Source organism: Equus przewalskii, chromosome 7, assembly GCF_037783145.1.
Source record: "Equus przewalskii isolate Varuska chromosome 7, EquPr2, whole genome shotgun sequence".
NCBI classification, from domain to species: domain Eukaryota; kingdom Metazoa; phylum Chordata; class Mammalia; order Perissodactyla; family Equidae; genus Equus; species Equus przewalskii.
The window spans coordinates 33708060-33731061 of NC_091837.1; the positions used below are offsets into that span (position 1 = coordinate 33708060).

At 46.4% G+C, this 23002-nt stretch overlaps 1 protein-coding gene across 4 annotated transcripts in view; it reads right to left on the reverse strand.

The window, feature by feature from the left end:
- Nucleotides 1–23002, reverse strand: part of LAMA1 (laminin subunit alpha 1) — a 147750-nt gene that overhangs the window by 3344 nt on the left and 121404 nt on the right. For all 4 annotated transcript variants that reach the window (XM_070629466.1, XM_070629465.1, XM_070629468.1 and 1 more), the window contains 13 exons: nucleotides 18991–19141; nucleotides 18102–18246; nucleotides 17476–17617; nucleotides 14189–14303; nucleotides 13829–13999; nucleotides 10964–11124; nucleotides 10052–10237; nucleotides 8501–8636; nucleotides 7042–7154; nucleotides 3192–3381; nucleotides 2485–2643; nucleotides 1553–1706; nucleotides 161–294 (listed from right to left, as the gene is read on the reverse strand). In XM_070629466.1, the coding sequence (XP_070485567.1) occupies nucleotides 161–294; nucleotides 1553–1706; nucleotides 2485–2643; nucleotides 3192–3381; nucleotides 7042–7154; nucleotides 8501–8636; nucleotides 10052–10237; nucleotides 10964–11124; nucleotides 13829–13999; nucleotides 14189–14303; nucleotides 17476–17617; nucleotides 18102–18246; nucleotides 18991–19141 (1957 nt within the window). The remainder of the gene's footprint in view (nucleotides 1–160; nucleotides 295–1552; nucleotides 1707–2484; nucleotides 2644–3191; nucleotides 3382–7041; nucleotides 7155–8500; nucleotides 8637–10051; nucleotides 10238–10963; nucleotides 11125–13828; nucleotides 14000–14188; nucleotides 14304–17475; nucleotides 17618–18101; nucleotides 18247–18990; nucleotides 19142–23002) is intronic.

Here is a 23002-nt window from a genome sequence, read left to right on the forward strand (position 1 = left end):
AAACTTTTTAGGATTATCTATTTTTTAATATTAACTGAACCTTTCCTCCATTCCATTAAAGTGGATAACTGGAAATTGGATCTAGGTATTTCTACTGTTTCTCAACTGCTCTGTTTCCGACATTGGGTGAGGAGCAACCCCATTAAGATGAAGCACCTACCTTGCCATTTACAATCTCCAATCCGATGGCGTCCACTTTGGCACTGCTGATGCCCAGGAGGACGCCGTTCTCTGAGGAGGTACGGAACTCCAGGGTGATGTTCATGTCTGATCCGACTCTGTAGCCTTCTTTGGCTGAAAACACAAGGATGGCCCAGAGGAAGGGGTGAGCCCTGCTGGCCCAGGAAGGCCCCGGCCCAGAGAGGCCACGGGCTGGCTGACTGCATTCTGGCTCCCAACTGAGGTTCAGGACACCTAGTTCTAGCTCTTTCTCTGGATCCAGCGCCATCCCCACGAGCAAGTCACCTCTGAGCCTCAGCTTCCACGTCATTTTTAAAAAAGACGTGCAGTCAGCTGGGCTAAGCCAGACTAGAGCCGAAGGAGGCACGATCTCTCATCTAGAGCCACGCAGGGCAACAATCAGAAGGGGCTGATCCATATAATCCCTTCGTCATCTATCAGGGAATAGTCCACTTTACTTTCCCAATATCTCCGTACCAGTATCTGATCATTTACTGAGTGTATCAGTCAGAGTGCACACTAGCTTTTTTTTAAAAGTGGGGATTTAATCGAATGAACCTTTTATTCGGGCGATAGAGAAGCCGAGCTGGGGATATTCTGATAGCAGGCAGTGGCTACCACGCCCAGGGCTGAAGGAAGGGTGGGAAGGCGGTGACCAGGGTGAAGGAAAGGGGTGTGCTCGCTTCCCCCTCCCTCCCGAAGCCCTCCATCTCCCGCCCAGCCCTCTGGGGAGCCTGAGGCTAAGAGCCAGACGCAGGTAGTCCCTGTGACGGAAGGCAGAACACGCCCTGGTTCTGAGTGCAAACAGGACGTTACCTGGCAAATCAAGTCCCTAAAATGGGGAGGGACGTCAGATCCATTCCAAGGGCCGGTTCTAAGCCCCCAGGGTTACACTCTAAGGCAGCTGAGAGATTTAAATTCCACTACTTCTAACTGGTTAAATTTTCAACATCTAAATATCTAAAGGGAGTTTATTTCTTCATCAAATCTGACTTGGACTTGGCTGGCTGGTCTAGACATTTTATGCTGCTGATTTTTAGTTCAAAGGCCTCCTTTAACTTGAAGAGTGAGAGCACGGCTCACACAAATTTGGGGAAGGTACAGATGATGCCCGCACCACACGTTCCCCTCTGTCAGGAGCTGTGCCACTCCCGGGGGAGGCAGACTCAGCCAGGCGGTTGGAACGGCAAACAGGTGAGAAGTCTCTTACATCAGAAGTTGAGAAATGAGAATAAACTGGAGCACTGAACTAAATGTCAGGCTGCAGCCTTGGCCGGTGGGTCCTGTCTGATCACAGAATTCTCGGGTCCGCACCGTCCCAGAGTGCAGGTGAATCCCAAAGACTTCTTTCAAGATTGTTGATAATACATACCAAAGGCTGCATAGCCACTTCCTTCAAAGAAAGTTCCTTCCTGGGCCACCGCATAGCACCTGGTTACTGCAAACGCAGACACTGGGCTGTCCTTGTCCAGCTGTTTGCTGTTCACTGTCACCTCCCCAATGCAGGCAGGGATGCTGTGGGTGATCTAAACCAAGTGACGTGAGAGTGGATGGGGGCTATCGTGAGAAAGGCAACGGCAGATTTTTCGTATACTTCAACAAAACACATTCAAATATGATTTTTTGGTTTTTAAAATCTAATTGCTGCAATATTTCACATGAATGTCTAACATAAAGCTACTATTTGAGTATCTTTGCTAATAATGCAGTAAAGGTATTTTCTATTATTTTGACTAAATAGTGTGTTATTTAATCAAGAAATCCAGAAAGTGGAGTTTTCAGGGGCCAGCCCCATGGCAGAGTGGTTAAGTTCGTGTGCTCTGCTTCCGTGGTCCAGGGTTTCACCGGTTTGGATCCCGGGCGTGTACCTAGCACCACTCATCAGGCCGTGCTGAGGTGGTGTCCCACATGGCACAACCAGAGGCACACACAACTACGTACCGGGGGGCTTTGGGGAGAAGAAAAAAAAAAAGAAGAAGGTTGGCAACAGTTGTTAACTCAGGTGCCAATCTTTAAAAAAAAAGGAAAACAAAGAATGCGGAATTTTCTAATTTGCAAATACAGATTCACTGGACTTTCCTGTGGCCAAGTGGCTGTGGAAAGGGAAATATTCATTAACTAACAGGCAGGTCAGGCTTTAAGGGGAAGCCCCAATACACAATCTAGGCATGTGGTCTGAAAGGTTTGCATCTTGCAGCCAAGCCCCAGATCCAAACAAGATAAGTTAAACATCAACATGTTCCTCTACAAAATAAACCCAGCCACAATGAAGGAAACGGGCCCTGCAGAGGAAAGGCGGCTCACGTGTCCAGTGTCCCTGGGCCTGTAGTCAGAGGGCAGGCCGCCCAGGTACAGCTTCCCTTCCACATCCAGCGCGGTCCCGTCTCCCACCGTGGGCACCATCGGGGAATCCTGGCCGTCGACTGTCACGAAGCCCTTTCTTTTCAAATACTCTGTCTTAACCTGGAGCAAAATGAAAACATGCATAATTGTTAAGGGATCTGAGAAAACCGTAACAGATGCTTGTGAGCAAGGTCTGTCCGCTGTGGCTGTGATGACCTGAATGAAACCCTCAGACTGTTTGTTACACAGTGCGTGCTGAGAGGAGACCGAGCCTGGCAGAAGACAGGAAGCAGGCACAGGTGACAGAAAGTGCTCCAGAGTCCTAGTTATAAGACGGCAAACGCCAGGCTCTCAGGTTTGGCCCCCTCATGCCCCCAGCGGGCTTCATTTACTTCTTGTCAAGTTGACAACATTTCTTGTACCTTTCATTCATTCCACCAAGGTTTGCTGGGTGCCCCTTAGGTGTCAGGCACTGAGCTAGGTCTGGGATATCTCAGGAAGCAGAAAAGGTCCCTGCCTGCAAGGAGCTTACATTCTATAGGGGAGATAGCAGACACAAAGCAAACTAGATGTCACAGGGAGTAACTTCACTCCAGGGAAATGGAGCGGACGCAGAGGATGGATGGAATAAAGCTCAGGCGAGTGATCACAAGCTCCTGAGAGCGTACCGTGTGCCACTTGCCGTCGTTGAGCAGTGCGGGGTGGGAGACCTTTGTTCTGCCTTTCCCAAGGTCAAACAGGAAGTGGAGGCGGCCCCCCAGCAGCTGGAGGGTGGCGTAATCAACGTGGTTCTGATGGGCCATGTAGTAGATCAGACCGCTGGAGGCAAACGTTCGGAGACTGAGCTGAACCGAGAGCCTGGAAGAAAACAAGAGCCAAGCCCTCAGACAGGAATAAGTTTTCCCTTGTATTTTTTAAAATAAAGAGAGAACTCAGTAATTATTTCAACATTTATATTTAACATCTCAGGCGAGAGTCATCCATTCCTTCCTTCATTTATCCATCCACTCATTCAACTCATGGTTACAGGACCTGCATCTGCCAGGAACTGTGCTAGGAGCTGAGGCTAAGGCAGTGCACAGAGGAAGCCCCTTCTCTCACGACACTAGCACCAGAAATACATCAGAGAGTGAAAATTGGGTCATGTAGAGGCCAACGGTGGCTACCTTACGTAGACAGGGCAGGCCACTCTGAAGGATGCTATTTCAGCTGAGGTCTCTGACAGGCAGAGCAGGACCCACAAAGCTGAGCAGGAAGGGCCTGCAGTTTGTTTTTAGACACACAGAGAATGTTAAAACAGTGAACTGATTATGCCGGACAGCCAGGAGTCCTCAAGTGTGGCCACGTGGGAGACGGAACCACACAGGCTGGAGGCAAGGTTGCGTCTGGGTGTCCTCCCACAGAAAGAAGTGCAACGTCACTAAGGCACAGCGGACAGGGAAAGGAGAACGTGGCTCCATCCTCAGGGATGAGGGGTTCTGAGAAGTCACAGGAGGGTTTTAAGAAGGGGAATGGGCATGATTGATTTACATCTTAAAAAGAATCTCTGATGTGAAGAACAAGTCAGATGGGCAAGGTGACAGCAGGTGTCAGGCAGGTGGCTGTCACAACAGTCCATAGAGGCAGGAAGGCGCTCAGACCAGGGTGATGGTGGGGAGGCAGAGGGGGTGAATAATTTATAAAATGTTAGCATCTGTTACAGTTTTCTCAGATCCCTTTACATTACGCATGTTTTCGTTTTGCTCCAGGTTAAGACAGAGTATTTGAAAAGAAAGGGCTTCGTGACAGTTGACGGCCAGGAATCCCCGATGGTGCCCATGGTGGGAGACCAGACCGTGCTGGATGTGGAAGGGAAGCTGTACCTGGGCGGCCTGCCCTCTGACTACAGGGCCAGGGACACTGGACACGTGAGCAGCATTTCCTCTGCGGGGCCCATTTTACCTTCAAATCTCTAAATTGCCTTAGAATGTAAATTCCTCGAGGCTTAGAACTAGCCCTTGTAATGAAGAAGCAGCAGGACTTGCTGATGGACTGAATTTGGAGAGTGAGGGAAAGAAAATAACAACCAGCAGGTTTGGGCCTGGGGGAACCAGGTAAACAGTGATGATGTCTACAGAGATGGCAAAGACCGGGACAGCACGTTTGAGGGAAGACTGAATTCTCTTTTGGGGTGTTGAGGTCGAGGAGCCTGTCCCACTCTACCTGGAGATGTCGAGTAGCCAGTTGGGTATAGGACGCCTGAGTTCTAAGTGGAGGTCAGGGCTAGAGATGTGGGTGTGGGTGCAAACAGAGAGTATTTTAAAGCCATTGGAATATAGATGGCCAGCCTGGGAGAATATGTGGAAGGGGCCCCGGGCCTTCTATGACAGAAGAGGAGCCCGCAAAGGAAACTGAGGAGGGGCAGGCAGGGAGAGAGTAGGACATTAGGGGAGCCTGGGCTGTGACAGCCAAGGACGCTGGGAGGCCAAGCGTGTGTGGTGCTGCTGAGGGCCCAGCAGAGAAGGCACCCGGGGTGGGGCCCAGCAGGGCTCGGGTGACTGTGGTGGCGGGCCGGATGGGTGGGGGAAGGAACGGGAGGCGAGGCGAGGCAGGCCACCATGTAAGGCAGCTCTTTCAAGAAGCCTTACTATGAGACAGGGCCAGGACACTGCGCATGTTTTGGGGGGTGCGTGAAGTCTCCTGGAGAGTTTCTGGTTTAAAAGTGAGAAACTGCTAGAGGGAGTGGTTACAAGCACAGACCCTGCAGCCTCAGTGCCTGGTCTGAATCTTAGCTCTGCTGTGTGCCTCTGAGCGGATGACTTAACTTTCCTGTGCCTCCATTTCCTGTCTATGAAACTACAGTATTAATACCTTCCTCACAGGATAATTATGGAGTAAGGTAGGGGGGTGTGTAAAATGCTGAGACGGTCTCTGGCACAGTGTTAGCTTCTCTTCTATCACTGCTGCTGATGGGGGCACAATGCTGTCTGTGTGCCGACGGGAATCGTGCATGAAACGGAGCAGTGGGTGCCGCTGATGTTCTGGAGGGGAGAGAGGTGACGGGACCTGGAGGGCTAAGAAGGGAACAAGGACCCTTCCTGCGTGGTGGCAGGGGAAGAGGCGGAGGGTGGGACAAAGGCAGAGGGTGCTCTCATGGTGGGGGACAGATTCAGGAGTTCAACCTCTCTTCTCAGTGAGGCAAGTCACCAGCTGGGGCGTGAAGAGAAGCTGTAGGGATGTACAGCGTTTTAAGACCAGAGAAGCTTGAAAAATTAAAACTGTATTGGCTCCCCATGTAGTTTGCAGGTTTCATCTGAGATTCGTAGTAATGGCTATAACATCGAACCAGGTAGGAAAGAGATGGGCATTTCTGCGGCCTTGACCACCAGCTTGGGTTCTGGCCTGGATTAGGCCAAGAGCGGGCTTCACCTGCGGCCACAGTGGAAGAGACAAGAGGATGAAGGAAGTTTGCAGGGAACATGTGTAATAAAGGCAGCAAACCTATTTGGGTGGGGAAACATTGTGGTGTGGGGGCTGGAGAGGGCAGTGATGAGCATGAGAAAGCATGAGGGCCTGGAGGCCTGGATGCAGCTCAGGAGCCGCTGGAGCGGGAGGTAACGGCGTGCAGATGCGGAGAAGGCTGGTTAACAGCATGCGGAAAGGAGAGACTCGGGAGGGAGGACAGACACAGGAAGAGCCAAGGGTACGGCCACAGGGAGAAGCGGCTGAGCAGGAAGGAGGAAAAGACCCCCAACACATGGGAGCCAAAGGTCTCGAAAGGTCAGGCCTTGGGTGGCTGCAAAATTCATGGAGAACAACGGCCGGAGTGGTAGGAAAACGACCCTGAGCCCAGGTCTGACGAGGGCGTGATGGGGCGGTGGTCACAGACGAGGACAATAAGAGGTGCAGAGCAGAGCAGAATCTGAAGGCGTGAACTTCCCATGAGCTGGAGATTCAAAGGCGGAGGGAGGAGGAATGTGGAATCCGGAGGGACCTCGGGCGGCTCCAGGCCTCGAGACCTGTGGGACGTGAGCTGGCTTCATGGAAGAGGAGTCCTTGGGGACAGGCGGGTGTGAGGGCCAGAGGGAATGTGCAGATGGGTGTGGCGGTGGCACCAAGTTTTAGGAAGCACAGTGAAAGAGTGTGGGTAGACAACTTTATCAGATTAGCGAGAGCTTACAGCAGAATGGGGCTGAAAGTCCAGAGGATGACAGATGCGGAGGCCTTGGGATTCTGGAGTGAACAGCGAGCTCCATGGATACTTAGGGGCTTTCCTCCACACACAGAGAGGAGCACCCAGCCACCAGCAAGAAGGGGTAAAGACCAACCACAGGACCCTGCTCCACCACGTTGTAGGCACTGAGTTGCACAAAGGCTGCATTCCTCTCTTGCCTTCTCCCTGCTGCCAGCTGGTTGCCAGTGGAGCACTCCAAAATAAAATACAAGAAGCTTCTTCTGGAAAAGACCCACTGCTGAAGAATGCCTCCCTGACTCATCTAGCAACGAGACGCCTCACGAGGACTTGAGAACAAAGCCTACCTCTTTCTGACAGATGACTCGTTGAAAGCCAACACGAAATGGCTGCCTTGTGTGAGGCCAAACTGGTGAGCATTGGGGACATACTCTGGGGCTCGGTCCGGGGCACACCGTTCCTGCAAGAGACGCACACAGACCCTCAGCCACGCACAGCTGGGACCCCCACTAACACATACAAGTTTTTTCCATGAAGAAAACATCTCAGAAGCAATCGTATCAGAACACTAACCACCACAAATAACCACAGTGTCTGTACTGCTTTAATCTTCTTTGCTTTAAAGAATTCACTCGCCATCCTTTTCTCTCTCCAAGAAGGCAATCAGAGCTCCTGTTTTTCACCTCATTCTCACTCAAGTTCACTTAAATTGCAAAGAATTTCCATCGGACCTAAGGGGCAAAGGCCGGCAGCTCTAGGAAGAGCCCGTGAATCTGAGCGGCTTCAGGAGCAGCTGCAGCACTGCCCCAGGAAACGGGAAGTGGCCCCAGGGACAGGCCCCGCAGGGCCTCTGACTCCTCATGGACAGGAGCAAAGTGCAGCCAGGAGGAGCTGGGCTGGCAGGGGCTCTGCTCACCCCTCCACATGCCGACTCCAGACCACGTGAGGCCTCAGACTCAGTTTTCCGGCTTGGGGTAGGCAGATGCTACCAAGAGAACTGTCTTGAACCCAGAGACTGGCCCTGCTTAGAAGGGACTGCTTTGTGCATGACTGTGCCATCATCTAAATAATTAGAGTGCATGCTTTCAAGCAAGGAAACCGAGAAATCAGAAAAGAGAAAAGAAAATGAAAACTAACAACTGCCGTTAAAAATATTTCATCAAAACTGGCTTTTCCTAGATGACTCAAATCTTTTTTTCTTAAAGCAACAATATGTACAATGGCTTACATAAATACCTATTTTCATGTTTCTGACTAAACCCAAAGTAACAGTGAGTCCTTATAGGAACTCGGCCAAAAATTTGCTGTACGGCAGCCAACCAAGGGTGCCAGAGCGCTATGACCTGCAATCCGGCAACACCGTGCCATGCCATCTGCACGTGCGCTCGGAGAAGCACTCCCCGCCGGGCCTGCTCTGCTGCCCATCACAGGGACAGCCCCTGTGAAAAATGGCTCCTCTGAAAAATGGCTTCCAGCCGCTTCTGTCAATGGAAGGCAGTGCTGGGAGACTGGAGGCAGGTGAATGCAGGAAGCCCCACGTTACTCTCTCCCTTGCAGCTCCAGGTGGCCCCCCGGCAGAGCCTGTCTTCTCTGTGCTTTAGTGCCCACCAGGAGACCCTCTCTGCTCAGAGTCGCTGCTTCCTTGGCAGCCCTGCTCCTAGGCTCAGGTGGCGTCTGTCATTGCTCCAGTGTGCTCAGTCAGTTTCCCAGCCCCTCTGTGACAAGGTCCCCATTTCAATATCCTCTGGGCTATGCTCTTGTTTCTGACTGGACCTGCCCGAAATGATTCGAGAAAGCCTCTCTTACTGGGCTCGGTAACGGCCGGGGCTCGGGCAGGAGTGCCTTGTCCTCTCCATGAAGAGCCGGCGGAGGCCTTTCTGCAAGAAGGCAGGTGTCCAAGTCCACTTGTTCATAGCCAACTGCACTCGTGAAATCCAAAAGTCTAGACACAAGCAAAGTGTTTTCAAAATCAATTAACAAGCCAACATATGAACAAATGTCATCTGATTACTGAACACTTAAAATCCATTAAAAACCATTAATATATTACTCACAGAGTCACCAAATTGACCACCTTTTTCAGTGACTGGAAGTCCACATATCCTATCTTACATCTTCTCTTGTTTGATTCCTCTGCCTGAAATGGCTCCCCCCACCCCAGCCCCATGCTGTCCACGTGGCCATTCCTGAACATTCCTCAAGAATCGCCTCAAACGCTCTCTGCACCCGCAGCCTGGGCTGGGCTGCCCCAGGGAAAGATTCTGTCTCTGGCGCCAGCACTGCACAGTGGCCTCCATTAAACCTTGATTTCTTTCTCACAGGTTCTGTTTGCCAGGAAGTCGTAAACTACACTGGTCATAAGTCCCTTTACTCTGCAGCCTTTGTAACCCATCCCCTCTCCGTGCACACCCTACTGGCAGTTTCCTAGGACCCAGCTGTGAACAGCACAGAAACATTTCTGCCCTACTGAATTCCCAGCCTCATGGCTTTCAGGAGCAAGAAAATGCCTAATCAATCAGTTAATTAACAAACAGACAATTGGGCAAATAAATATATCAACTGTACAAATAACTAAACTGAGGTTCTGACATTATAATTGTGTTGAAACCCAATGCAACATTTTATTCTTTTGAATTTCAAAGACTCTTAAGAGGTTCTTTCACAGAGGACACTGCGACCACAGAGGATCCAAGTCTTTGCTCAAGGTCATAAGCCAAGTCAGCAGCCCAGCTAAGGGGACAGTGCCAGGCTGGTCTCCCGGCGCTCAGCGCACACACACTTTCTCCTGTGCAGACTCTGGTCCCCCCAGGTCAGAGCACGGCTTCAGTCCCACCCGCACCCTCCCCCCAGGCAGACGCAAGTGAGGAGAGAGTAAACGCCCGTGGGCACATGTTAATTCTCTTGCTCACTGTGAGCTCTACACAGGGAACAGAGAGTTTCAGTTCTTAATTAGACAGTAACTGTTTTAGGAGGAGCCATTAATAACCTGAAGCTGCAAGTAGCCCAGCCGTAAAGTCTCCTTTAAAGCTTGAGCTCGAGCTCAAGACAGCAAGAAACTTGCATCCCCAAATCTCTACATTGTCTTAAATGCATGCCAAAAATGTACTTGACTTCTGCTATTTATTGACAGTCCTGTGGAACTAATGTTCAATGAAGTATTTTTTAACGCATGATGATCAGATCTAGTCATTCTAATCCAATAAAATCAATTTGGGAGACTTTCCTAATAGAACAGTGGGGATCACTTGTTCTTCAGGAACTGGGAGAATTTTAGGCAATCTCAAACAGCAGATGAGCCTGAGTACTCGGCATCGACGGTCAGGAAGCCCAGAGCGGGCTGAGCGCAGTCACACTCACTCTGCATTAAAGACCAGGTTCCGGATGCAGCCGTGGAACGAGCCTCTCATCCTGAGCGCCGCTGGCCCCTCTCCCCGGGGAGTGCCCCCTACGTACAGCTTGGACACGTTTATTGTCCTGCTTTCTGCTGAGGGGCCCAACTTCATTTCTACAGGAGTTGTCTCATCCAACTGGACAGAGAGAATTCTAAAAGGTAAAAGGAGAAAAGTAAAAGAGAAGCTTTAAAATGAAATGAAACATAACTGTTCATATTAATACATAATTCCACAAGTCCTTACTGAATAATAAAAGTTTCCTGAAGCTGAATTTTAACATGATGTTGCGTGTGAGTGAAAAGGTGAATCTTGGAAATTAAAACTTACACTTGAACATTCTCCCAAACTGAATGGAATGTTATTAAACCTCACTGAGTTCAATTGCTTTCTGTAGAGTGTTTTTCTTTTACTTCTTTACCTGTGACAAAATGTCCAATGTGCTTTTAAAACATTTGGTCTAAACTTTTAGAGGAAAATATACAGGAATGTTGATATAACACTACTATTTTACTATTTAATATTTGACTGTCTATTATTTCATATTGATATAATAATATTTATTGCTACTATAAAATTAACTGCCACAGAATTAACCCACTGAAAAGACAACTTATATTGGGCCCTAGAAAAAGGCAGGGTTAAGGTTGCTCAATTATGAAAAGTTTGCAAATATCTTATTACAAAATCAGTGAAATTGATTTCCAAGGAGGTATTCTAGCAAGATCTCAGAATTATTTTGGAACTATTAAACTCTGAAAGCTAATGAGAAACCCTAAATGCTAATGACATCATACTAATGATCCCAATCATTTCACTGAAAGAGCATCAAAACAAGGTTCCTACCGGGGAGGTCACCGTGCCCTCATTACACAAATACCTCCCACTCCTGATCAAGGAGATGGAATGTTCCCGTCCGTCGCCATATGTGCCCGTGGGAGCACGCACGAGAGCTCTCCTCAGGCTTGTTCCATCCCCAGCATTAACGTGCACTTCAATGTGGCCTTCTATCAGCGCGACGGAAAAGAAGGGCTGGGAAGGCTGCAGAGAATTCCCACAGACAAACATTACTATATGGCTGAAAAATTATCCTCTAATGAAGAGAGTGTGAGAATATTAGCACCAACTAAGCAGCTTCTTAAGAATATGACCATCTAAAAGAACTATTTTAAATTTTGTATATTACCTTCTAATCTCTATTCATATAAGTGACATTCTGTATTATGCTATTATCACTAACCATATTAAACATTTCCATTTCTACGTAGTCTTCATACTTATTTATTGCTACATTTTGTAACAACAAATAGATATATTATGTCATTGATCTCTTTTTTCCCAGTGTTATTGAGATATAACTGACATATAACACTGAATCATTTTAAGGTGTACAACATAATGATTTGATATATATATATATTGCAAAATGATTACCACAATAAGCTTAGTTAACATGCATCATCTCACATAGTTACAAAATTTTCTTCTTGTGTTGAGAACTTTTGAGATCTCCTCCCTTAGCGACTTTTAAATATATAATACGGTCACTGTGGGATTACATCCCCAGAACTTATTTATCTTACAACTGGAAGTTGTAAGTTGACCACCTTCACCCATCCCCCCCACCCCCACCCAATCCCACCTCTGGCAACCAGCAATCTGCTCTGTGTTTCTATGAGTTTGGTTTTTTAAGTTTCCACATATAAATGAGATTATACAATATTTGTCTTTCTCTGTCTGATTTCTTTCTCTTAGAATGATGCCCTCAAGGTCCACCCACGTTGTTGCAAATAGTAGGATTTCCTTCTTTTTTATGGCTGAATAATATTCCATTGTATATACATCCACCACATTTTACCCATTCATCTGTTGATGGATGTTTAGGTTGTTTCCAAATTTGGCTTTTGTAAATAATATTGCAATATGGACATGGCGGTACAGATCTCTTTTCCAGATAGTGACTTCATTTCCTTCTCATATATACCCAGAAGTGCCATTGCTAGATCATATGATAGTTCTATTTTTAATTGTTTGAGGAATTTCTGTACTGTTTTCTATTTGGTTGCACCAATTTACATTTCTACCAACAGTGCACAAGGGTCCCCTCTTCTCCACAGCCTCACCAACACTTGCTGTCTCTTGTCTTTTTGATGCTAGCCATTCTAACAGGTGTGAGGTGATATCTTATTGTGGGATCCATTCATTTACTGTTAAAAATGTAGGTAGTTTCTAATTTTTTATTACCATACCTAATGAACATTTAACTTCTTTTAGCCTTTGAAATTGTTTCTCATATTTCTGAAAGTGGGATTAAAGAGCTGAAGCCTTTGAAAATGTTTAAAGCTCTTAAAACTTCTTTGCCACACTGAAGAGAGGTCCATCAGCCGAAGTGGAATGTGAGTGTTCCACAGTACCCTTTCTAGCACGGATGACAACACTCCTTTCTGCTGACTTAGTAGCAGACTTTGATTTGCAAGTGGTCCTATGAAGATTGGTGCAGGACAACAGTTTGATGGTTCCACAAAAAGTTAAACACAGAATTACCATGTGACCCAGCAATTCCACTCCTAGGTCTATACCCAAAAGAACTGAAAACAGGTACTCAAGCAGGTACTCGGATGCCAATGTTCATAGCAGCATTACTCAGAGTAGTCAAAAGGTGGAAACAACCCCAAATGTGCATCCATGAACTAATATAAACAAATGATGCTATGTACATACAGTGGAATATTATTCAACCATAAAAAGAAAGTACCAATACATGCTACAACATGGATGAACCTTGAAAACATGTTAAGCGAAAGACACAAAAGATCATACATTTTATGTGTCCATTTATATGAAATATACAGAATAGGTAAATTCATTCATAGATACAGGTTCCCAGGGGTGAGGAGAAAGGGGAATGGGGAATGGCTGCTTAATGGCATAGGTGTTCACTTGGGGTGATGAAAATGTTTTGGAACTAGATAGAGGAGGTGGCCTTGAAACATTGTGAAAAAACTGAATGCCATTAAATTGTTCACTCTAAAATGGTTACTTCTATGTTATGTGAATTTTACCTCAAGTATAAAAAAAACAAAAAAGGGCTCCAGTCAATGGAGCCTATAAACCAGGCTGTCATTGCTAGCCCTTCACCAGGTGGCTCCAGAGGTCTTTGGGGTCTGCAGACTGGTGTGTCAGTCCGAGCTCTGGCATATAACAGCTGTGTGACTTTGGGCAGGTTAACCAGGCTCTCTGAAGCCATTTCTCCCTCAGCAAAATACAGGAAGCAGCATTCACTCTGCATAATTATAGAGCAATGTCTGCATAGTAGAGGAGAGCACTCTGTAAACAGTAGTTGCGTGGCCTCTACTTCACTAAGACAGTACATCAGCACTCGGTAAAGTCTCTAAATTGCACATAGTTTCAGTCTTAGAATGAAGAGCAACAACCATAACGTGGACGAAAAGTCAGCACATGCTATCCGAATGAGTTTTAAAAGACTTAGAGTTAGGGAGCACTATCTTCTCAGTAGCTAGACGAGGAAGATGGATTATACAACACAAAAAAATCGCTGATTCATCAGGGAAAGACTTTCAGCAGTAGTACCTTTTACTTGTTAAACATGCATGCCCAGAAACAACCAGGTGCACAGCTACAATAAACGTTTACGACTAAGTCATTTTCCATCCAGTGTTTCCCGAAGTCATGTCCTTCCTGAGCTTGTGGCTCTGCAGCCATAGCGTCTGAGCTGCTCACTTACCCCATGAGCCTGCCGAGGATGCTGCTTCTGCCCCTGCTTGCCCAGCGCAGCCAGGATGATGCCACTGCTGTTCTTGGTGGCAAATGTTGCCAACAATTCCGATTCTGGTGACAAAGACTTGGGTGGCAATTCAACGTAGCCGCCTTTCAAGAAGCTAACACTTCGGATAGGCTGATCACAAAGGAGATGAAAAAGCTGCGTCAGGCTCACTTGCATGCTGAGTCCCCCAGTGCCGAGGGTACTGCTGGCTTCCCCGTCATTTCTCCCACCCCACTGGTCTAGACTGTGTTCCCTTATTATGTTGGTAAATCAGTAGGCATTTATGGAAACTCATTCCAACATTAACAAGATGCTTCCCACCTCCAGTACGCAGCCTTTTCTCACTCCATACGAATTTCTGAGTAAATCAAAGGTCGATCTGGATATTTCCAGGTTTTTGATACAACCCACATAGCTTTTGCTGGTGACACCTTTCCTGCAGGGAAGGACATGAGAACAACGATGATGAAATTTGGGTTTTATAATACCATTTTTGAAAGAAGGAATAAAAATGGACCTACAAATGAGGAAGATGTGTTTCCATGTGTCATTCTGCAGAAATGTCTAGGCCTCCCTCTAAGAAGGATATTGACGGTGAAAACTTCAAACAAATGCTCTTCTTAGGACTAAAGAAAGGATCAAATGTAGTGAGTTGGACTACTTAGATGGTGACCTGGATAAACGTATGTTTACTATTTTAAGGGAAACGATTATAGTTACTATGATTTAAATATACTCGTTGAAACATGGGCTAATGGTAAGGAAGGCAGAGCACTGTGAGAAGGGAGTTACAGCACAGACTGCAGTCCAGGCTCCAGGGAGCAGAACCTTTGCTCCCACGGGCCAAGTGCAGGCATGCTTATTTTCTAGGCTCACACGGCTACAGAAGTTGTCTGCTGTTGTCCATATAGCACATTCATGAACTCTGTCCTGAAGGAAATAACAGAATTTGGTAAAGTCTGGGATTATTTAAAACCCTATTTCTTAGGCTCCAAGTCAATACTATATTTTTCGTAACAGAACTTGCCACACTCCTGTAATAAGTGGGGTGAGGCTATAAGGTGGTCAGGCTCTCACTTCAAGAATATGGAGACTCCTGAACATCTCCAAGTTAAACTCTTTTTTTCAGAAGGAAGGCAAATTGGGTTTTTTGTTTTTGATTTGTTTTTTTTTTTTTTTTTTGAGGAAGATTAGCCCTGAGCTAGCATCTGCTGCTAATCCTCCTCTTTTTGCTGAGGAAGACTGGCCCTGAGCTAACATCTGTGCCCATCTTCCTCTACTTTATATGTGGGGCGCCTACCACAGCATGGATTGACAAGCGGTGCATATGTCTGCACCCAGGATCTGGACTGGTGAACCCCAGGCCACTGAAGTGTAACATGTGAACTTAACCACTGTGCCACCAGGCTGGCCCCTTTTTTGTGTTTTTTCGCAGAGAAAGATTCACCCTGAGCTCACATCTGTTGCCAATATTCCTTTTTTTGAGTTCCCAAAGCCCCAGGACGTGGTTATGTATCCTAGCTGTAAGTCCTTGTAGAAAACTGTGTGAGCCACCACCATAGCATGGCAACTGACAGACAGGTGGTGTGGTTCTACAACTGGGAAATGAACCGGGGCCACCGAAGCAGTGAAAGTGCCCAACTTTTCAACCACTGGGCCATCAGGGCTGGCTCTCCAAGTTATATTCTTAAGCATCAGCCAGTCACAGGAGAACTTTGCAGAAACATGGTTTCCTGTTAGAGTCACGTCTAAACTTTTTTTTCTCTCTGTGTTGAGAAATGAGCTATGGACCATTAAGCAAATTTCAACCTCTTTGGATCTCAGTTTCTTCCACTGTAAGTGAGGAGGCTGGCCTCAATGATATCCAAGTCCCTTCTAGCATGAAAGGCTGTGATCTGGGATGTCTTCCTAGAAAAAGGGCTTTGTCCTTTTCTCCAGTGTCTACACTCTGTGCCATTTAGGCAAAGCACAGATGAGCCATGACACAACTTGTTGCTCCAGGAGCACCCCCAGTGCCGTCACACGAGGGACTGATACATGGAATCAGGATTAGGAGACAGGCTTCCAGTCCTGGCTCTGTCTTGGCAGAGGGCCAGACCCAGGCAAGTGAACAGCTCCCTGAAGTTTCAGCGCATTCATTTCCAAGACTAGCGGGTGGGGGTCGTAAACTATTTCCTTGAACTTCCCAAAATTTCTGGCAAAGAGAAGGTGAGGAGGGCATGGGGGAGTGGATGCTGGGCTGCTTGACCCACAGCACCTGGAGTGGCTGCACTCGTGTGCCACACATTAGGACGCTGTCTGAGAACTCAGTGTGAAGACCGGGTATTGCTGCAAATACACATTTGAAAACCACTGCGCTGGGCGAGTAAGTGTGGACGTCTGATGACCCTGCTCCCTGGAGGCTGCCTTGCCTTGACTGCTGGCCTTTCATATGTGACTTAAAAAAAAATGTTAGAGGGGCTGGCCCCGTGGCCGAGTGGTTGTTTGCACGCTCTGCTGCAGGCGGCCCAGTGTTTCGTTGGTTCGAATCCTGGGCGTGGACGTGGCATTGCTCGTCAAACCACGCTGAGGCAGCATCCCACATGCCACAAATAGAAGGACCCACAACGAAGAATATACAACTATGTACTGGGGGGCTTTGGGGAGAAAAAGGAAAAAAATAAAATCTTTAAAAAAAAAAATTAAGAGCTTCTGTAAAACAAGTTAGACCTTAATATTTCCAATTCAAAATTACAAAAGTGAGGGCAGTGAACTACAGAAATTCTATGTAAATTATTAAAGTCACAAAGTCAATCGTGAATCAGTGTTCTACAAGGATTTCACTGCCTTTCTTATCTGCCATTTTTCATCTAACTTCCTGATGCTGGTCTTTCAACTGTCACACACTTTATTCACTCTAATTACACAAAGGGAAATCCAGATAACTCTGAAGAAAATATGGAGGTTTTTTGCCTAGAAGGAGATTCTACTACTCTAAAACGTATAGAGAGGAGAATGACTTGTGATGGAAAGTGGGTCTCCAAATACACCACAGCAACAATTTCTAGATGTTCCCAAGGCAATAAATATAAAATCATTAAGTTTACTGCAGAAGGCTTTCTTCCCTTCCCGGTTACTATGGCATATAGTGGTTTGAATCGAAATACACCTCTCGGGTTAAACTGTGTCCTCCCTGAAAGATGCTGAGTCCCAGCCCCCAGGATCTGTGACTGTGACCTATTTGCAAATAGGGTCTTTGCAGATGGAATCAGGGTAAGATGCGGTCGTTAGGGCAGGTCTTAATCCAATATGACTGGTGTCCTTACAAAAAGGGGAGACGTGGACACAGAGAGATGCACGCACAGAGGGAAGGCTTTGTAGACACAGAGACATGATCTACACACTGAGGGACGCCTGAAGCTGCAGAAGCTAGGAGAGAGGCCTGGAACAAACTCCTTCTCACAGTCCTCAGAAGGCAGCAACTCTGCCGACACCTTGATACTGTACTTGTAGACTCTAGAACTGTGAGAGAAGAGATCTCTGTCCTTTAGGCTGCCCAGTTTGTGGTACCTTGTTTGGCAGCCCTAGGAAACTAAGACAGTGGTAAATTCCGCACTGTGACATCCTACCTTACAACTCTTGACCTAGGTAATCCACCCACATACACTGGATCCTTATCAAGACGATTGAGGTCAGAAGACGCTCCTGGAGTTTCACCTTGCTTGGTTTCTTTAGAACTGGTGTTATACGCATCAATCACTGCTAGGAGGCCTAAAAGGAGATCGAAAGGAATAAATAAGAAAATGAAAATCCCTTTCTACATTAAAGTAAAACACAGACTTCTACTGACAAAGTTCACTTACAAAGACATGCTCTTACATTCTGCAAATTTGACTAACAAATGTTCTTGGCTATTAAATGAAGATATTCTGTACAAAAGTCAATAAATCCAGATACACATCATTAAATGATAGCTGATGTGTGTGGAAGAAAATAGAATGAATCTGATTCTTGATTCCAATTCAGCATTTAATGTTAAATAATGCACTTGGAAACCACAGACAAACAGAATTATAATATTCCCCCAGCAAAATGTGAGTCCTGGCGCTTAGTATTCCAAAGAGAACAGTGGCTTTCAATTAGAATATCTTTCAAGAATACCCAGAAAGCTAAAGTAAATAAATATGGCTGACTTTGAAGGATTTCTATTCCCATGAGGGTGACCGACATCCCGACCGTCCGTCTATGCACTTACCTTGCTTTCGGTTTCGCTGGAAGGCAATTTTGTACCAGGTCCCGTTGTTGTAGCGTCTGTCCGTAACAAGGGCAAGAGGCCCGGAGCCCAGGTCAACTGTTACTTTAATTCTGCCGTGGACCAGCTCGATGGATAAAAAGTCTTTCTGTAAAGAAGAGAGAATACTTACCCTAACGGCTACATTGTTCTCACAAGACTTCCGTTCCGTTCAAGACACGGTTGGGGGGGCGGTACACAGAAACCCAAAGTTGAACAGAGAAAACTGGCCCTGGCCCAACGGCCAGAAGTCTCTGTTGTGAAACTGAAAGTGTCCACACGGGTTTTCTAAAATACTCCATAGATGTAGTGAGATAAATTCATTGTTACCAAAATCTACAATTGAGTAAGAGAAGCGCAGCCTCTTCATATCCTGTTCATTTAGATTGACAAACAGGCCAGTTCTAAAAACAAAGCTAGAAGATTGAGAGAAATCACCAGCACATGAGATAAAAACAGGACCAGAAAACTCCTGTGGATGGATTTCAGGTGAGGCCGCAGCGGTCAGCGTGGACACAGAACAAGACGTTGTTTGGGCTCAAAATTTAGTAACAAATGACTAAGCAAGGGCTATAACAATGGGAAAGCTGTTTGCTACTTGGTGCTCTCCTGTATTTTCCAAAGGTTCTTCAACAAATTTTTATTAACATAATAAATTATTTAAAATGGGGAAACAGTATGGCATATATATGCTTTTAAAACAATGCCTGGAGCACAGCAAACGTTTGCTCCATTTCAGCTCTGATTAATATTCTATTAATAGGCTCCTAAAACAATCATTAAGCATAAACATCCTCATAGCAATCTAACTGTATATATACAGTAGGGCCCAGGGCCCCATAAAGATTCTTACGGTGCCATTTGAAGCAAGGTAGAGAAGCAGCCCATTAGGTGAGAAGGTACTAAAAAGCATGATTATCTGAGTCACGGTAGCCCGGAGCGTCTTCTCCACGACAGAGTACCCGCTCCCGTCGAAATGGAAGGAGGAGTCGTCACTCTGGGGGCTGCAAAGCACAGCAGGTGAGATACAAGGCGTTCTCAGGAAGGTGGTACAGAGCCCAAATGGCACGGGACAGAGTGCTCCCGCGCAGAAATGGTGGCAGAGCTGTTAGCTCCAGTGTTTGACAGCAAGTGGGCGTCACGGTGTCTTAAAATATGCTTGCCGTGAGATTATGAAGACAAATGCCCAGTTGCTTTACAAGGAAAAGAAAGGTAAAGTAGGCAAGTTCACTGCAGTCAAAAGAAAGTTCTTCCAAGGTCGGATAACTGCTATGAGTGTTGCTGTTCATCAGCCAGATTCTGCCATTTGCTCTGACTTCCTTTAGTGTAATTGTCCTGTCTTAATTCTAGTGCCTACAGAGGGATTTTCACACTGACATTTGTCACCCCCCACTGGGTTTAACTAATGCATCAGCTAAAGTCAAAGTACGATGGAAAATAAATACGTACCAACATACCAGAAGGATCACTGCACACGCACAAATCATTGACAAAAATAGCTCAAAACTCTGCAGGATGAGCTTAAACAGAGTTCTGTGACACAGGTCACAGCACTTCTCAGGTACGTGTGTCTTCCGGTCTTCCTCGCACCTCAAAAGGCTGGCTTGATTCACTACCCAGTTACAAAGTAAGTTCATCTGAACACAGCGTCATGACGTTGAAAAAATACCTGTCTGGAATATCACAGGGCTGGAGCGTGAAACGTAGCTTAGGGTGTTTTTGGGTATGAATTTGAATTTTTCCCAGTTGAAGGTGTAATCACGAAACTCAGCCCACATCTCCAGGCAGGACAGAATAGCAACAGAGAGACTGTCTCCACTAACAAAAACCACAAACAGCAGAGCTTACAGCTTCCCGCAGTCCAGCTTTTTCTGAAAAGTTCTGTCTTGCTATCTCTTTTAGGAAGTATAAAGGAAATGCACTCTGCATAAATTTAAACTGTGGCTTCATTCTTAACTAATTCCTAAACCTGTGGCTTCCTGAAAGCATGTTCTATTGCTCTATTTCTTGGCTGACCAGAGTTTCACGTGGTTAAGGACGCAGACTTTAGAACCATATTGCTGGGGTTCAAATCCCAGTTCCCCAACTTACTAGCTGTGTGAACCCATAAAAATTACCTAACCTCTCTGTGCTTCATCCTCCCATCTATAAAATAGGGATAACAACAGAACCTCTTTGGGAGAGCTATACCTGATTTAATACATGTAAAGTTTTTAAAACAATGCCTGGAGCACAGCAAACGTTTGCTCCATTTCAGCTCTGATTATTGTGCTCTGGGTCCCCATTTTGCCTATTAAAAGGTGAACCTCAAAGATTAAGTACCTTGCTCAAGACACACCAAGAAAATGGTGAAGCCAGGTTCCAGAAATCTGTCTCATCCCGCCATGCACACCCTCTCCCGCCCCAGGGCTCCTGAGTTCTCTGTTCCCAACAATGTGGAATCTTCGCTTCTGTCTTCTCCCCTTCAGCAGGGCCCGCCCAAGGGAGGTGGCCGTGAAGATGGATGAATTCAAACAAAATAATGCTATGATTGCGAATCTCCTAAGGTCCATGACACAATTCAGGGGTTTTCCCCCATGTGTGGCTTCCATTTTGTGACCATGAGGTCCACGTGCCTCTCTCGTCAGCCAGGTACCTGTTTCCCAGGTGGGCCACAGGAAGAGAGCTCTGGGCCCCTGGCTAGGTTAGAGGCTGGGGACAAATGACAGCAAGGTCTGCCATGGCACTTCGCGGACAGCTCTGTTCTAGCACCAGCAGCTACAGGTGCAAGCCCTGCAGTCAGGCAGGCCTGAGGAGACACCCTCCTCTCTCTGCTCTCAGCCCTGTGAGCCTGGAAGGATCACTAGACCTCTCTGATCCAAGTTATCACTCACGAGAGGGGGCTAACGTGTACTGTACCACCTGTTAGCATGCCGTGCAGCTGCTCTCCCAGTGAGGTGACGCCTGCGCCCCAGCCTAGGATGCTGCTTCTGCTGCTGCTGCCCCACCTGCCACAGTGCACAGCACTTTCTTAACGTTTCCATATAAGTATTTTCCCTAGACCATGAGACATCGGAGGAGACGAACTCGTGTGACTAATGTCAACGTCACCAGTGCCTAGCAGAGGCCCTGGAACGGATGACTGACCTTCCCAAAGGCAGCCAGGGCTCTATGGGAACAGCCCTCATAACTAATTCAAGGATTCCGTCTGTTAATTAAGAGGGTTTTTTCTATATTTAAATGAGAACTGTTGGAAGCAGGGGTTTATTTTGTAATAACCTTTGAGATTGTTCATAATTATAAACATATGCTGACACCATGTAAAGAAGTGTAAATATATTCAAAGAGGGTTAAAAATTACAATTAGTTTAGTTGGTAATATAAATTAAAGTTAAACGTAAATGCTCATATTGAGAAAACATTTTTTAAAAAACGAAAGACCATCAATGGACAATGTGAATGATCTGATAATGGCAAGTTCCACCCAAAGGTAAAAGGCACCATGTCTCCTCATCACGAGTCTGCTAAATGGATTTGGTCCCTAGAGTTGGCTGATTAGCTGTCTGAGCAAAAATGTTTGTCTAATAGTTAGGAGAGGCTACTGAAAATGAGGACAGTTCAGTCAATTTTCCAACCTAGACATACAGCACCGGTTTGTCTATATCAGCACCTGCCCAGGAATGTTCTGGAACACACAGAGCTCGGGCTCAAATGAGTCTGGGAGGTGCTGCCCCCCAGCCTCTCCCCAGGACAGGCTTACTGTGCATACGAGCACATTAGAGGCTCCAACAACCTCGCAGTAAAGAAACTGCTGGAGTTTTAACTCAGCGTTTCCCAAACGTTTATGATCAGGACACTCCCTCTACCGATACCTTTTGTTAAAAGGAATATCTACTAATATCCTAACAAACTAGCATTCTTTAAAAAAAAAAACGTATTTTTGGAAAGTTGGTCAATATAATACAAGAATAGCCAACTGATTTGTTCAGTACCCAGAAAAATCTACTTAATCAAACCTTAGTTTGAGCTAATGAGTCAATGTGGCCTTCAAGCTCAGCTGTCTGGCCAGTCTTCTACCAAAAAAGCCACACGCAGCGTTAACACCACGAGGATGGCCATGCCTGCCAATTCTTGCTCTCCCTAGCAGCCTTCGTCTTTCAGTCGAAGGGCCAGGGTGGGTGGAAGTCTGGTGGAAGGACAGGTCTCAAGGAGAACAAAATCAGAAACCACACGGAAAAGTGACTTCCTCATTCCAGCGAAGAGGAGAAGAGCCAGCAGTCATTAAATTCATTCATGGCTGCAGTTTGAGGTCAATGGTCGTAAAAGAACCCTGAAAATAACTGATAAAAATCGAGAGTCTTGTCCAGGGGTCAGAGCATTTTTCTTGTTAGATTATAACGTGCTGCGAGGCTTCCTTCCGTGCTCGAGGAGCAGCGTGAGGACAAAGCCCGCATGCACGTGCCCATGCTCCCAAAGCACCAGAGCGGGCGTCATTACCTCACAAGCTGACAGCATTTTTTATCATATTTGCCAATTACAAAACCTCGGTTTTTCTCGTGTTTCTTGTCAAGAAAATAATCCTGAGACATCGACCTGGAAAGCAATGGACTAGCACTGCAGGAAGATCAGGGAAAAACCCTGGTGCCGCGTTTCAAAATATAAAGTATTTTCACATACATCAGGTTATGTGTTCATCACCATAGTTTTGGGACGTAGGTAAGACAAAGATAAGTATTGTTCTCCTTTTCTGGAAGAAGAAACCAAACCTCCATGAGGTGAAGTGACTTACTACCCAAAGTCAGCAAGAGACACTCAGTAGGAGAGCTGGGCCAGGACCCTGAACAACCTAGATATTCTTTTCAGTCCTAAGCCTCCAATAACCAAGC